This window comes from Xiphophorus maculatus, chromosome 20, assembly GCF_002775205.1.
Source record: "Xiphophorus maculatus strain JP 163 A chromosome 20, X_maculatus-5.0-male, whole genome shotgun sequence".
In the NCBI taxonomy this organism is placed as follows: Eukaryota; Metazoa; Chordata; class Actinopteri; order Cyprinodontiformes; family Poeciliidae; genus Xiphophorus; species Xiphophorus maculatus.
The window spans coordinates 30,568,046-30,582,404 of NC_036462.1; the positions used below are offsets into that span (position 1 = coordinate 30,568,046).

General features: G+C 41.9%; 3 protein-coding genes across 3 annotated transcripts; 2 read left to right on the forward strand and 1 right to left on the reverse strand.

The window, feature by feature from the left end:
- The first annotated feature begins 1,737 nt into the window (after positions 1–1,737).
- On the forward strand, positions 1,738–3,335 carry LOC111605846 (uncharacterized protein C1orf50 homolog). Its single transcript, XM_023324889.1, has 5 exons — positions 1,738–1,839; positions 1,932–1,961; positions 2,036–2,122; positions 2,223–2,354; positions 2,996–3,335. The coding sequence occupies exons 1-5, from the start codon at positions 1,789–1,791 to the stop codon at positions 3,179–3,181; spliced, it is 486 nt and encodes a 161-aa protein (XP_023180657.1). The 5' UTR covers positions 1,738–1,788; the 3' UTR covers positions 3,182–3,335.
- A 1,385-nt stretch (positions 3,336–4,720) lies between these two features.
- On the reverse strand, positions 4,721–10,228 carry LOC111605848 (cytosolic 10-formyltetrahydrofolate dehydrogenase-like; the record flags this gene model as incomplete). The annotated part of the gene is made up of 14 exons (XM_023324892.1): positions 4,721–5,128; positions 5,301–5,500; positions 5,575–5,680; positions 5,774–5,939; positions 6,180–6,278; positions 6,365–6,464; positions 6,560–6,653; positions 6,735–6,822; positions 6,906–7,011; positions 7,826–7,896; positions 8,017–8,167; positions 8,927–9,054; positions 9,842–9,961; positions 10,031–10,228. Coding segments are annotated over 14 exons (1,683 nt in total), but the record flags the coding sequence as incomplete, so codon positions are not given.
- An 806-nt stretch (positions 10,229–11,034) lies between these two features.
- LOC111605847 (serine incorporator 3-like) lies at positions 11,035–12,832 on the forward strand. The gene is made up of 2 exons (XM_023324890.1): positions 11,035–11,650; positions 11,781–12,832. The coding sequence occupies exons 1-2, from the start codon at positions 11,457–11,459 to the stop codon at positions 11,914–11,916; spliced, it is 330 nt and encodes a 109-aa protein (XP_023180658.1). The 5' UTR covers positions 11,035–11,456; the 3' UTR covers positions 11,917–12,832.
- Positions 12,833–14,359: the final 1,527 nt, after the last annotated feature.

Sequence of the window (14,359 nt, forward strand, 5' to 3'; positions counted from 1 at the left end):
CTGTGGTCTCCGGCTGACCTCCAGGGCTTCGTACCGAGTCTTGTTGGTCTCCTGGCTGACCTCCAGGGCTTCGTAGCGAGTCCTGTTGGTCTCCGGGCTGACCTCCAGGGCTTCGTACCGAGTCCTGTTGGTCTCCGGGCTGACCTCCAGGGCTTCGTATCGAGTCTTGTTGGTCTCCGGGCTGACCTCCAGGGCTTCGTACCGAGTCCTGTTGGTCTCCTGGCTGACCTCCAGGGCTTCGTACCGAGTCCTGTTGGTCTCCAGGCTGACCTCCAGGGCTTCGTAGAGGGTCCCATCGGCCTCCAGGTTCGTATTTGGTTTATGTATGTTGTATAATGGTTCATAAATTACATTTTGAAAACTACGTTTGATATTTATCCTTACAGGACTTTAATATAAGGTAGCTATGGAAAGATAGTTTAAATCTCAAAGCCCCTTACCTTTGTGAAATGAAGAGCAAATGTTTCCAAAGCACAGTTAAAGAGTTGCTGGTAAATTAATTTATTCCCATGTTATAGAGTGGGAACGGATTATATCAGGTGGCTAAAGTATTTGGTTCTCCTCCTTTAACTTTGGAAAATAATTTCTGGCAGCTGAAACATCGATTCTCTCCTCTCCTTCCCCCATAACTTGGGGAAATAAAGAGCAACTGTTTCCAAATTCTCAAAAAATATTATGTGTGATAGCATGTAATATACTATAAATTTCCTTAATCCAGTAATCTGTCATATTTTACATTAGAACAGGATTTACCAGGAAGTCTACACTCTCATCTTTTCAGGAAGTCTTAATGTTTGTGCCCTGCTATCAGCAGCTTCCATCCTCTATCAGCAACGAACAATTAGAAATACACACTTCGTGTTGGAAAACTGTGTTTGGTGACTGACTTTTATTTGTCAGACTTAAGTGACAGAAGTTGGAAAAAGAGCGATTCTCTTGGCGTTTAAAATAACAACACAAAACAGCGTAAGAAGACCTCGTTTATTTATTTATTTTACAATTTTGTTATAGCTTCTTTTTAAAACAACAGCTGCCGATTAAACTGAATGTTACAACCTTGACATGATTATATGAGTTGTTTTAGTTGTGTATGAGTTATATGAGTTGTCTTCCATTTCTCGGCCCGAGAAGGAGAAGGATCAGGCCTGGAAAGCTCTGAAGGAGAGAGAAAACATTCTCAAGCTATTAGATGGAGAAAAAGAAGCAATGTTTGGTTTTTCTTCTTTCTTTAACCCACATCTCATCCTGTCCTTACAGACTCAGACAGGAGAAACTGCCCTGTAGTGTAAACATTTATGTGACATAGTTTTAATAGTGTGTAAAATCAGCCATCTGACTCTCAGCCTTGAGTAACGTTTTACTCAAATGATCTGAAAATGATGGTCAGATCATTTTCAGATCATTTTCAGATCATTTTCAGATCTGACCAGCACGGATCGTGCAGTGACGACACTGTGGACATAGAAATGAAGACGTAGATGTGCCTCTAACCCTGAAAGCTTTACGTCAGTATCGCCCCCTTTGCGTCGGGTCCTGTTCGACGCAGCTAAACACCAGCTGACCAAATCCAGCTGCTTCCTGGAGCTTTATTGTAAGAAAATAAAAATTTTATGATTGAAAATTTTGTATTGAAATTTTCTTAATTTCTATGGAAGCCCGTTTCCGTCACTCTGTTAAAAATAAATGATCTCATTATGATATAGTATCTCAAAATAATGAGTTACTATCTCATTATAATGAGACAGTGTTGTGGTGAACCTGGTTGAGACCAGCACGGCCCCCAGTGGGATGGAACTGGTCAGCTCCTATCAGACCAACAGAGTGGGGGACCCCATGGACCCCCACTCTGTTGGGGGTCCATGGGGTCCCCAACAGAGTGGGCAAGTGCATGTCACAATGCACTTGCCCACTCTGTTGGGGACCCCATGGACCTGGTCGCTCTTGCCGAGCAAGTGCAGAAGGTGAGGCATGTTTTGTCAAGTTGTCTAGCTCACAAGAGCGTTTTCCCTCCTGAAGTGACGTGGATGTTTCTCAGGGGGACGACTTTGTCAAAGCCAACGCTTGCAACAAACTGACAGTAATCGCTGACCAGATCAGGTACCTGCAGGAGCAGGCCAAAAAGGTATGACCGTCGATTCACAAAACGGTTGTGTTTAGGTTCAGACGGGTCACGTTCACCCGTCGGATGGCGCGTGGCATTGATCGCCGTTTGACGACCGCAGGTTTTAGAAGAAGCAAAGAGAGACGCTGACCTCCACCATGCTGCCTGTAATATTGTGAAAAAGCCAGGCAACATGTACTACTTGTACCAGCGGCCGTCTGGACAGAAATACTTCTCCATCATCTCCCCTAAGGTTGGTTCCATGAAACGTGAACTTCGAGTTCTGTCACCTTCATTCATTTTATGCATTATCTAACACACCCGGAGGGGGAGTCTCTGTAGGGAGCTCATATGAATACCTAACATGACTCAGCAGTTCTGTGTGTGTGTGTGTGTGTGTGTGTGTGTGTGTGCGTGTGTGTGTGTGTGTGTGTGTGTGTGTGTGTGTGTGTGTGTGTGTGTGTGTGTGTGTGTGTGTGTGTGTGTGTGTGTGTGTGTGTGTGTGTGATGTCGCAACAGTTGCAGTTCAAAATTTAAACTCTTGGCAGAGAGTTTTTGTCCTCGTTATTTACCAGGAGAGTTCAGTGTTTTAGCAGCCGCTTACATTTCACCCCCAGCTGTTGCCGACAAAGGATGTGAAGTCATCGGTTCAGTTGTTGCTAAGTTACAGACGCGAATTAGTAAATGCATAAGAGACATTGTGCAGGAATAAGTGGGATAAAATACATCACTCAGAGCGACAACCCTGGAGTAAAATTTGTCCAGTGGACAAAAATCTCACGTCCAGTTGGCAGCCGAATTTTTATTAGGTTAGCATGAGACTGTTTTTTTTTTATACAGAGTCATCTTGTTTTATCTCTATCTGGCTTACCTGTTTTCCAATTTCCTTTGAAGGAGTGGGGACCAAGCTGCCCTCATCCGTTTCTTGGCGCATTCAAGCTTCAGCCTGACATGTCCTGGACTCCTGTGGATGAGGTGGAGAAGAGGGACGCAGAGCTCGCCGTCATGGGCAAACTGCTCAGCCACCAGACAGCCCTACCTCCATACACGGGACCCAACTTCAGAGGTCTAGATGAATAAAGTCCCGTTTAAACTGGACCAAAAATATGATCGGTACATACAGATACATGTCCCACGCAGGGAGAACCACCGTTTTGTCTTAGGCTGCCATAAATGCATTTTCAAAGAATGTGTGTTTTTCATTTTCTGGAAAATATCAAACCGGGACTCATGAGAGTGCGTGTGTTTAATTTAAACTGTTTGGAATGTTTTTGCTGTGCTTGTATTTGACCAATCATTAACACAAACCAATGGTTTACATGGGACAGTCATACCTCTACAGCAGTCGGACATCAACACGCTTCGGAGACAGAGAAAAACGTCACAGAATAGAAAAAGTGTCTACATTTTCTTTTCACCATCAACAGGTGCAGTTTCTGGAATTCTGTTCGGATAGTAAAACTCCTGTAAACTCGTTCCACACAGAGAAATGCATCTCAAGTGTTTACTTTTCTTAATTTAATTTCTGGTGTCAAGTTGACGAAATCCCCAAATGGGAGTTTTTCAAAACATTGAAATGTTGCATCAGGCTAATAAAACCAGATTTTCTTACAGAAACGTTCTGTGCAGCACTCAGTACTTGGTCAGGGCTCCTTTTGGATGAAACACTGCATCAATGCGCCGTGGTGTGGAGGCAGTCAGCCTGTGGTTCTGCTGAGGTGCAACCGCAGCACAACAGAGACCTACATCTGTTAGTTCTGGTTTGTCTTACTTACTCTTCCCAAAAGCCCTGTGGGGACTTGGAGCAAGTCTGACTAATACAAGAAAAATAATAATAAAAAAAACATAGTAATTCATCATGATTTGATCTAAAGGCAAGTCCTGAAATATTATTATTATTCTATTATTATTATATCATCCATCATCAATTATTATCCTAATATATCACTAATACAAAGAGACAGCAAGATTACACAAAATCAAAGTGTTCCACTGTTTCGAAACCGTTTACATTTACAACATAATTATTGCTTTAATTTATCTTTTCTCATGATCATGTTTCCTCATGAAGGCTCTGGTTTCAGGCCTCCATGTCACAATGCTCAGATAAGGGATTGGGAGGAGTTTTTTACTGGTTAACTATTACTCTTCCAGTTTTATTCTCTTTTTACTGTAAACAGTCTTTAGTTTTGACAAATTTATTTGCCTTTAATTTTATTTGTCTTCTTTTTTAGATGAAACTTGCCTCACCAGCCAAGTGCATTCACCAAGCAGCAGAGAGGAATGTGGCCATCTTCACTGGGAGCAGGAAGGCTGACACTGGACCGGGTTCTGGTTCTGCTGGAGGTTGCTATGTGCAACTGGGTCTAACTGACTGTATTTCTATATTAAACTGGGCATTTGAAACAACCTTTCTTGTGAACTGGCACCACATTTATAAGCGTAATGAGTTAAATTTGATTAAACTTCACCAAATGCCACATTTGGTATTTAGTATTTAACATTCGGTGGAATTGGAAGTATTTGGTTCTGGAGGCAAATATTTAGATCCAGTACATAAACTGTGGACTACAGTGAGAAAGTGACTGTAATCCAGAAAAAAAGAAAGCCTCGACAGAGGGCTGTTTAACAGCTTTTATTTGTGTTCAAGGTTTGTTGGGAATGTTACATTCATAATGGTTCTGGTCTCATTTTAACAACAACATAATAAAAGAAGATATTTTTTTTTGGAAGATCCTTATTCTTCCATCTCCAGAGTGAATTCACAGTGATTGCAGAGTTTCTCCAGACAGATCAGGATCAAAGTTCTTGTAGTTTACGCAAAGGCTCAGTTGCAAAGGAGTGAATGATTAGATACATTTACATGATTTGGTTAGCTTGTTGAGGCACAACCAGAGTAGTCAGTATCATTACGTCTGCATCCAGCCACTGAGAAGTCTTCCGGAGATGCTGCCCTCTGCTGGAAGGGAGCTTAATACTCGATGGTCACTGCTTTTGTCTTCAGGTATTCATTCAGGGCCTCTTGACCTGTTGACAGAGACGCAGACAGCAAACACACTCTTCTGTCATTATTTTGACTACTTCCCTTTCACACCCACTTAACCATTCCTACTCTTTCACTGCATATCAGTTCGTGTCGGCTCAAGTTTTATTACATCCGAACCCAGTTTGAGTTCTGAGTGACGCCGTAATCCCTCACCCAGGTCTTTGCCAAATCCGGACTGCTTAAAGCCTCCAAAGGGCGCGGCCACATCTGTTTTGTTGTAGGTGTTGATGAAGACAGTGCCGGCGTTGAGCCTCTCGCTCACATACAGAGCTTTGCTGATGTCCCGGGTGAAAACTCCTGAAGCCAGTCCGTACTCCGTAGCATTGGCTCTCCTCAGGACGTCGTCCACCTCTCTGGAGGACGTTGGGAGGAAGCGCATCAAACCAAACCATTCACATGCACAACGCAGCTTTGGATTTCAGCTTACCCGGTCTTGAACTTGGAAACGATCATGATGGGACCGAATGACTCTTCCTTAGCGATGTACATGTGGTCCTGCACATCAGTAAACACCGTGGGCTCAAAGAAAAAACCTGGAACCGCAGGAAAACAAAAGCGCAAATTTAAGAGCTGGATGAAGAGCAAACAGGACTCAGTCGCCATTCCCGCTCCTCCTGCTGCCTCACCGGGTCTCTGGACCTGCTTTCCTCCGTAGACGAGGGTGGCTCCCTCCTTTATTCCCATCTGACAGAACTCCAAGAGTTTGTCCAGGTGGGCTTTGTGATTCTGAGGGCCGTGGTCTGTGGAGCGGTTCAACGGATCGCCAATCTTCATCTTCTTAACCTCCTCTACCTGGAAAAAAAGATAAACAGGATCGTCTTTCAAAGCTCAAATCAGGACTGTTCAAATGTAGCAAAGGCTCAGTAGCAAAGGAGTGAATGATTAGTAAACAAGTTTACATGACTGTGATTGGTTAGCTTGTTGAGGCACAACCAGAGTAATCAGTATTATTACTCTGGTCTCTGTGGATGTCTGCTGTGTGTCTCCATGCTGGCCAGTGATAGATAGTAACCAGTCCGGGGTGAAACGTACCACTTTTGTCAAAAACTGGTCATGGATGGTCTCCTCCACAAACAGCCGGCCAGCTGCGATGCAGTTCTCTCCTTTGTTGAAGAACACGGAGCTCATGCCCTGTAACGCAAACAACAGCCGGGTGTTAGTGCTGCCAAACGTAAACACAAGCACCGACTGATGAACAGTCCTCCGAAGGGACCGACCAGGCGCACAGCCTTGTCCATGTCACAGTCACCGAAGATGATGAGAGGGGATTTTCCTCCGAGCTCCAAGGAAACCTTCTTGACATTACTGACTGCACAGCTTGGGGTGAAGCAAAGCGCACACACACGATGAGAGCAGTTATGTTTATTTCTGGGTTTTAAATTTCAGAGTGTTGTGTGAGGGCGGCTTCTCACCTCTTCATGATGTGCTTGCCGATTTCTGTAGAACCCGTGAAGCCCAGCTTTCGCACGTCAGGATGGTCAGACAAACGCTGGCCCACCAGAGCGCCTAAAAGGAAGACGGAAGTTTCAGAAAGCGTCTCCGTCTTTCCTTTCGGGAATGGAACAAGTCTGAGACACGTGAGTGTACCTGAACCAGGCAGAATGTTAACCACCCCTTTGGGCAGTCCCGCTCTTGCTGCCAGTTCAGCAAACTTGAGCGCTGTAAGCGGAGTGACCTGGAATCAAGAGGATGCGAAAGTCTGAAACACCTTCAGGGTTTCCCTCTCTCTTGGTCCGGAGTGTAAAACGTGGATCCTACCTGAGCTGGTTTGAGGACGACGGTGTTTCCTGCTGCCAGGCAGGCTGCGGTCTTCCACGCCAGCATCATCAGCGGATAGTTCCACGGAATCACAATGGCACACACTCTGACGAGAGCAAGGGGAGCTTATCTGGGCTGACTGACTGTAACCATCACACAGCACACAGACTGGAGATCTCCAGATGTACTGATGTCTCATTGAAGGCCATGTTTGCTGTGTGTCTCTCAGACTAGTTTATTTCTGCAATATTTTGACTGAATTTACTTGGTAGAAAGTGGCATAGGTGACACTGCTTCGGTGGTGGCTATATTCCGGGTCTTACACGGTTTAATAACCAAAAACATAATCATTTTGAAAATAGTTATCTACAAACAGGTAATATAACAAACACATTGCCCAGAACACAGGCAATGGCTTTCCCAAAACAGCAGCAGAGGCAGCTGCCAGAAGCTGACAGTACTAAGCTGTGGCAGCTTCCGGTGCCACTGGACGAGCCATAATTAGCTGCCACTGCCACAATTTGAGCTCAGCAGTTCTACAAGAAGTTCCACTCTGAGACCTGGTTTCAAAAAGTGCTGGTGTCAGAGATTCTGGTCACCCGAAGGGTTGTAAACAAATGGCTGGACGGGAATTGATATGTTACGGTTTCACTGATGGCTGACTCCATGTAAGCAGGTCTTATCTTTTTAAAAATGTTGATGGTATAAAGTGTATAATCGTCACAGCTGTGAACATCCAGGTACCACAGCAAGCCAGAAACAGTTCTGGGGGGTTTTGAACCTCTGAACATCTTTCATGCAACTTGAATAAGTTCAGCATCTTGAAGTTATTCTTAGTGTTTATATGATTGTAAAAGTAAGTGGTAAATAAGGCATTGTGTTAAGAAATGAAAAAATATTTGAAAAAAAAAAATCCTCACCCAATTGGCTCCTTCTTGGTGAAAGTCAGATTACGATTGGGTCTGGCCTGGTTGATGGGAATGGTGCTGCCCTGGAAGAAAGTTACATTATTTTTAAAAAGGGGAAATTAGAAGTTTTAGTTACAGATGTGCAAAGATTTTTGTATCTGAAGATGGGATTTGGCTGATTCTTATAAAGTCAGCTGTCTTACCTGGATCTTGTCACACCAGCCAGCAAAATAACGGAACGTCTGGATGGACATGCCCACATGAGTCTTGAGGGCCAAAGTGTAAACGGCTCCAGAGTCCATAGCTTCAATAGTAGCTAACTCATCCTGGTGTTCCTCCATCAGGTCCGCCAGTCTGTGGGAGGAGTTGGAGGAAAAAGCAGAGTCTAGAATGCCAGGAATTATGTTTGATACTGTAAATCAGTCAGCAAGCAGAGCAGTCTGACAATGTCTAAAGTCTGTCAGCTTCACCTGCATACAATATGTCACCAGTGTTATGGATGAACGAGTTCAAATACATATGTTGATGACTAAAAGTCGCATATTTGACAACTTTGAAATGAATGATGCTGAATGATGGTGGAGACTGGGAAGGTAACGCAGATCCTTATTTAACGGCGCTCAGTTTGGGAGTGAGCTCAACGTTTGCATCGTGTTTTTGGACAAACTTTGGACACTTTCAGCCTCAACGTGGCTGTTCTGGGTTTTACCGCATGTCTTCCACCTGTCTCCATCCTGTTTCCTGCCCATTTAGTGTTCAATAAAGGCCACTATTGGCAAAAAAATCTATGTATTGTTATTTATTGAGGTCTTTGAATTTATTCTGATTTTTGAGTGAAGGATATCTGTGTTTTCATCTTGGACCTATGCACTCCTTCTACAGACAGGCTTAGCACGATAGATGGACGGAACTGGTTTATCTAACATCGTCCAACGGTCACAAAAAAAACATGCCTTATAAATATTACTTTGTCATTATAAGGCATTGTTCTGAGTTATTCTTTACACTAAAGTTTAGAATTAAGTAGAAACCAAGCTACAAGCCAGATACATTAAATGCTAAATGTAAAATGTAGCATACCTTAGATACCAAGCATCATCCAGCACTACTTACTTGTAGATGAGTCTTCCTCTGTCCCTTGGGTTCATCTTGCCCCACTCCCCCGATTCGAACGCCTCCTTAGCAGCAGCGACTGCTTTGTCCACATCACTGATCTGGGCCAGAGACACTTCACAGATGGCCTGTAAGACACATCACTTGTCTAGATTTGCTCGTCTCCTGGTGGCGGCGCGTCGGGAGTAGACCCATTGAGTTAGTTCTGATTTTTAGACTTTTGGTCATATTTTTTGGTTGAGACGACTGGACTGTTGTCTCTTCCAGGTCCGGATGCTGTGCAGTTGGAGGAATGTTTACTCTTACTTTCAGACAGTTGCTACGATGTGTAGCCATGGTAACAAGGTATTGTTATTTTTGGTTACAAGTGGGAGCAGCTGATTAGTGTCTCAAAAACTGAACTAGTACCTGAACTACGACCCCAATATTGGGCATTTCTGCTGCCCATTATTGAGCTGTTAGCATGGCATGAAAGTCGTGGTTGCTCAGGAAGGGCAGTTGTGGCTACGGTGTAGCTGAATGCTATCAGTGTGTGAACATGTGGATGACTGCGTGCAGCGTAAAGAGCTTTGTGGTCCTCTGACTTAATTTTATATTTATATTTATACTCCGGAGTAACCTCATAACATTGGAACCTCAAAACATTGTTCTGAGCTGTATGCAACGAAATTTCGTTCTGTATACACCCTGTGCATGCAAAATGATAATAAAGTCAGTCTAAGTCTAAGTTAAGAGCTGTACAAGTACTGCTACTTGTCTTTGAAGATACTTGGATGATATGAGTTGAATTTCCCAAAGGGCAACATTTAATTACCAGTACAGGTAACACAACCAATGAAAGAAATCAGCCAGACCGGCTCTGCTCGGTTAGAATCTCTCTTTAAAGAGGAAGATGTCATGCTGTTCATCTCTTACCGTGCCATCAGTGGGGTTGATGGTCTTGTAGGTCTTTCCGCCATCTGCATCCACAAACTCTCCGTTGATAAACAGCTGATGGGGGATCTTTACCGTCATGTTGTTGATGTTCTTTTCCACCTGGGAAGGCAAACCGTTAATGACTAATGCTGTCAGACATTGTTTCCTGGTGGGGTACCGACCGCGTACATAGTCAACCACGAGCTCTTCCTCCCCGTCCTCCCCTCGTAGTTTCCTGACACACATCTGGATGAAATCCTGGAAGGTGGTGTTCATGTAGACGTCCTCGTTCTGCAGCTGGCAGGTGCTGGCGCGAAGCTTCACTTCCTCAACAAGCCTGGAGGTTAAGAGAGAGACTTGTATAAAAATATATATATAAAGCTTCCTTTAAAGAATTAATGTTAACAAAGACTTCTAGAATGTTAACTAGAAGGTTTTTTATTATTATTATTATTTTAGGATTTGGCCAATAACAATAGGATATCCATATCAAAGCTTCTTCAATGAAAGAAAAAGATGCTAGTAGATTTTTGTATTTTACAATTAACATACTGTTGTGACGCTCAAGCTTCATTCGTTCAATTTTGCAAATGACAATGAAAGAGTTAATCTTCCTATTAAGGGTAGAAAGCTGTACTTGTCCAGATTGGGGAAAATCAGCTTAACTGTGAAATAAAAAGCATATTGTGTCCTGAGTAAGTCTGGATGAAATCTGACTTCCTGGTTTGTCAATGTAGGAAGTTTAGTTTTGTAAACTTCACTCAGTACAATTTATGAAACTGGGCGGACTGGACAGATCGCCTAAAAACTTTGTGACAAATAATAAGGTGAAGGAAATCTAAATCGAAGTAAAACAAACAAAACATTTGCTATCCAGAAATGATTCATTTTATCCCTTGAAATGTGAAATAAAGAACAGTCTAGAAAATCAAACATCTGTCCAGACTCACTTCTCATTTTCCATACTTACATGAAGATTTTGATTGGCCTGTTTTGGACTCAATGACTGTAAACATAAAAACATTAGACACAGAGGTTATAGAAACTGATGAAGTTATATATATTATATAGCTGTTTTCTGTCCTGGCCTGTTTAGTTAGGTTAGGCCTGTTGAGGTTACTTTAGGTTGTTTTTTTTTTAAGGAAAACATGAAAATATCTCATCCTCTGCAGCAAACAAATTGCTATTAAGAATGTGTATCAATCAATGTTGTTGCTTTTAAACTGTTTCGTAGTTTGTTTTAAACTTTTGCTTTGGTGTGACCAGGTTGTCGTGTGTTGCATATTTCTGCCCAGGTCCCTTTTGAAAATGAGATCCAGCTCTCAATGGGTTAAATAGAGGAAATAAAAAAATAATAATTCCAGTTTCACTGTTATCATAATTTATTGTGTCCACGCACCTTAAGCACCTTATTTGGCCGTGTGGCAGTTTGACGCCAAACAACGCGAACAGTCTACGAGAAAACTGGAACATAATACGTCGTCGTGCCGTTATGTTACAAATAATCGTGGTCATGTGAAATATTTCGTATATATACGATATATACCGATCGTCACCGATATCTCTTGTCCGCAGCATACGCTCCTCCAACACGAATCAGGTGAACAAGTTGACCATGGCCTCCAAGCAGTCGACTGTCCTCATTCAGGGGTCCGGCAGCAGCGGCAGCGACATGTTGGAGGGCCCCAGGGGGCCCCGGCGGGCGGAGGACAACGAGCAAGACATGGTCCAGTACAGCTACTCCTTCTTCCACTTCATGCTCTTCTTAGCTTCCCTCTACATAATGATGACACTCACCAACTGGTACAGGTCAGTGACCCCTGCACTCTTAAACATTTAGCTCGACTTTAAAGTTTTCATTGGGGACAATTTGTTCACCTGTTGTAGAAATGTCTCATTAGAAAACTTATGTCTTTGTGTGTGATTTTCCATTTCACAGCCCAGACGCAGACTACACCATAACAAGCAAGTGGCCAACAGTGTGGGTAAAGGTCTCCTCGAGCTGGTTGTGTTTGGCCCTTTACATTTGGACCCTTGTGGCCCCTATGATTTTCCCCAACCGAGACTTCAGCTGATGCTGTGACGAGGGACAGAATAATTTCTTGTGGAGATGGACCTGGAACGGCGGATCTGTCTGACCAGGATTTGTTTGTAGAGAATTGGCGATCAGGTTAAGTGTGCCAAAAGATGAGCAATCCACGGAAACATCTGTTGTGTCATATACAGCTTGGGGTTCTCCTTATGTACCATTTAAAGGGTGTATCTCTGCACTATGCATTTATTTATTTATATATATATCTCGTTTGTGTTTTTGACCTTAAAATAAGAAGTACGCTGCTCTTAGGGAAGACAAAACCAGAAATATGACATGTATTTTTGAAGAGCTTTACATACACCTAAGAGAGAATAGAGTCTAACAAGAGAATAATAACCCAGAAGTCAACATGAGAGCCTAGTGGCTTCCTGTAGTCAAGAAGGGGAAGTGGAGAACTACAGCCAGATTAAGTTAGGATTTTTATCAAGATTTGACAGCTAATAATCAGAAGGATAATGTTACTTGGACACGTGGTGATGGGCTACTGCTGCACGTAGGCAACGCCTGATACTTTCACGGCCTTGAGATGTTGCTCAAGGCCGTGGGACTGAGTCTATTCCCTCGCTCCCTTCCTTCCAGACTGCTTTCAAACTAGTTTATGAAATCAGAAACACATGGCAGTTTCTGAGTTCAGAAACATGCAGCTTACAAAATATTCTATCCCAGACATGATAACGAGTCTTATCGGCCGCCTGGTGCATTCCACAGAGCTATCACTCCTAAACTGCCTGAGACTGGCCGCACAGAGCTCTCCCCACCTGTCTTATGACCCTGCACAGAGTTAAAATAGCAGGTTTAATGACCCGAGATTAACACACATCCCATACAATATTTTCAGACTCAAACATGCTCAGTTGGAAGATTAATACTTGAGCACCAACTATAAAGCCTTAAAAATGCAAACATTTTAAAAAGATTTCAAAAAATAAATAAGCATTACTTAGCCTGGTAGGGGCACAAGTAAAGCCTGGTGACCCGCCAGGCTTATAATAGACTGGGGGAAACCCTGTTATGCTCAAGATTTTTCTGATTAGTTTTCATGTTTTTTATATAGTGATCTACAAACATTTTCAAATGAGTGTATGTGGCCTACACACTTTTAAGAATAGAATAGAAGTACTTTATTCATCCCAGCAGGGAATGTGATCTAACATGAAACGCCACTAATTATACTAATTTTGGTTAAATTGTGGAATATTGCATTTAATTTAAAATGCTCTAATAATTAGACTATGCGTTGATTAAATCGTTTTAATCAAAAGATTTAATTTAATCAAAACAATTTAATGTTTTGTTGTAGGCGAAAGCATTAAATTGAAGCCTACTAGAAACAACGATAACTCAATCTAATATTTCCACTAAACAGAGTCTGGAATGTTCAGAGTCAGCTGCTGTATTTTTTGTTTTGTGAGATGAGAAAACCGTTTGTGTACATGTTGAGAAGAGAAATATATTTTAATTAACAGCTTTATGTTTTTCCAGGGTTCATCATTTAAATGACTCATTAATGTACCCAATGCCCGTGTAAACAGACATGGGGTCTTATGGAGAAACCCTCACAGGAGTGATATTTACAATTTGTATGATTATTATCAATAATAATAATAGAAATGATGGTGATATACATTTTTTGTCAACTGCCTGTGAATGATAATTTGACAATTGTTTGTTAACCTAAAACACAAGAATAATGCTTCATTAAAAAGTGTTTTTGATATTCCGATTATCGAGTGATCTTTGATCAATAATTTTGTCTTTTCAGTGGTTGGACTGTCAGTTATTTGACTTGAAGCAGTCAAAAGATCCTATATATCCCTGTAGATATGATAAAGTTTAACTAGTAATAAATGCCAAGGGCAACTATTGGTAAGTAAAGTTTATTTATGAAGCACCTTTCACAGATATAAAATCACAAAGTGCTGTACAATAAAAATCCATTTTAATTTTTTATTTTTAATCTTTATTTTACAAGGATAAAAAACCCAAGAAAGCAACAAGAATGGGAAATCTCTCTAACAGAATGACCAAAATTAGTAATTCAGATCCTGCATTGGAAAATTACATGGTAATATTATTACCATGTAATGACATGGTTATTACCATGTAGTTACTTTTCAGTTTTATTTTCAATAATTTTTTTATGAGACTGAAATCAATAAATGAAGGGTTTTCGTGCAATGCTAAATTAGAAATCAATTACCTTTTGGATTGATTAACCTATTGGAGTGATAGATCTAATAGTATTTTGTACTACCAAGATGGCAGCCTAAAACCCATCACCCTCACTGGTTGTTGGCTTAAAATGGACATGCAGAAGCTAGCAATTCTTTGGTTTAAAACCCTCTTTAAAGTCCACGTGTACTTTAAACACCTTAACAGCAAAGTTAATTGTTTATTAGCATCAACATTAGCAGAGATTTTGG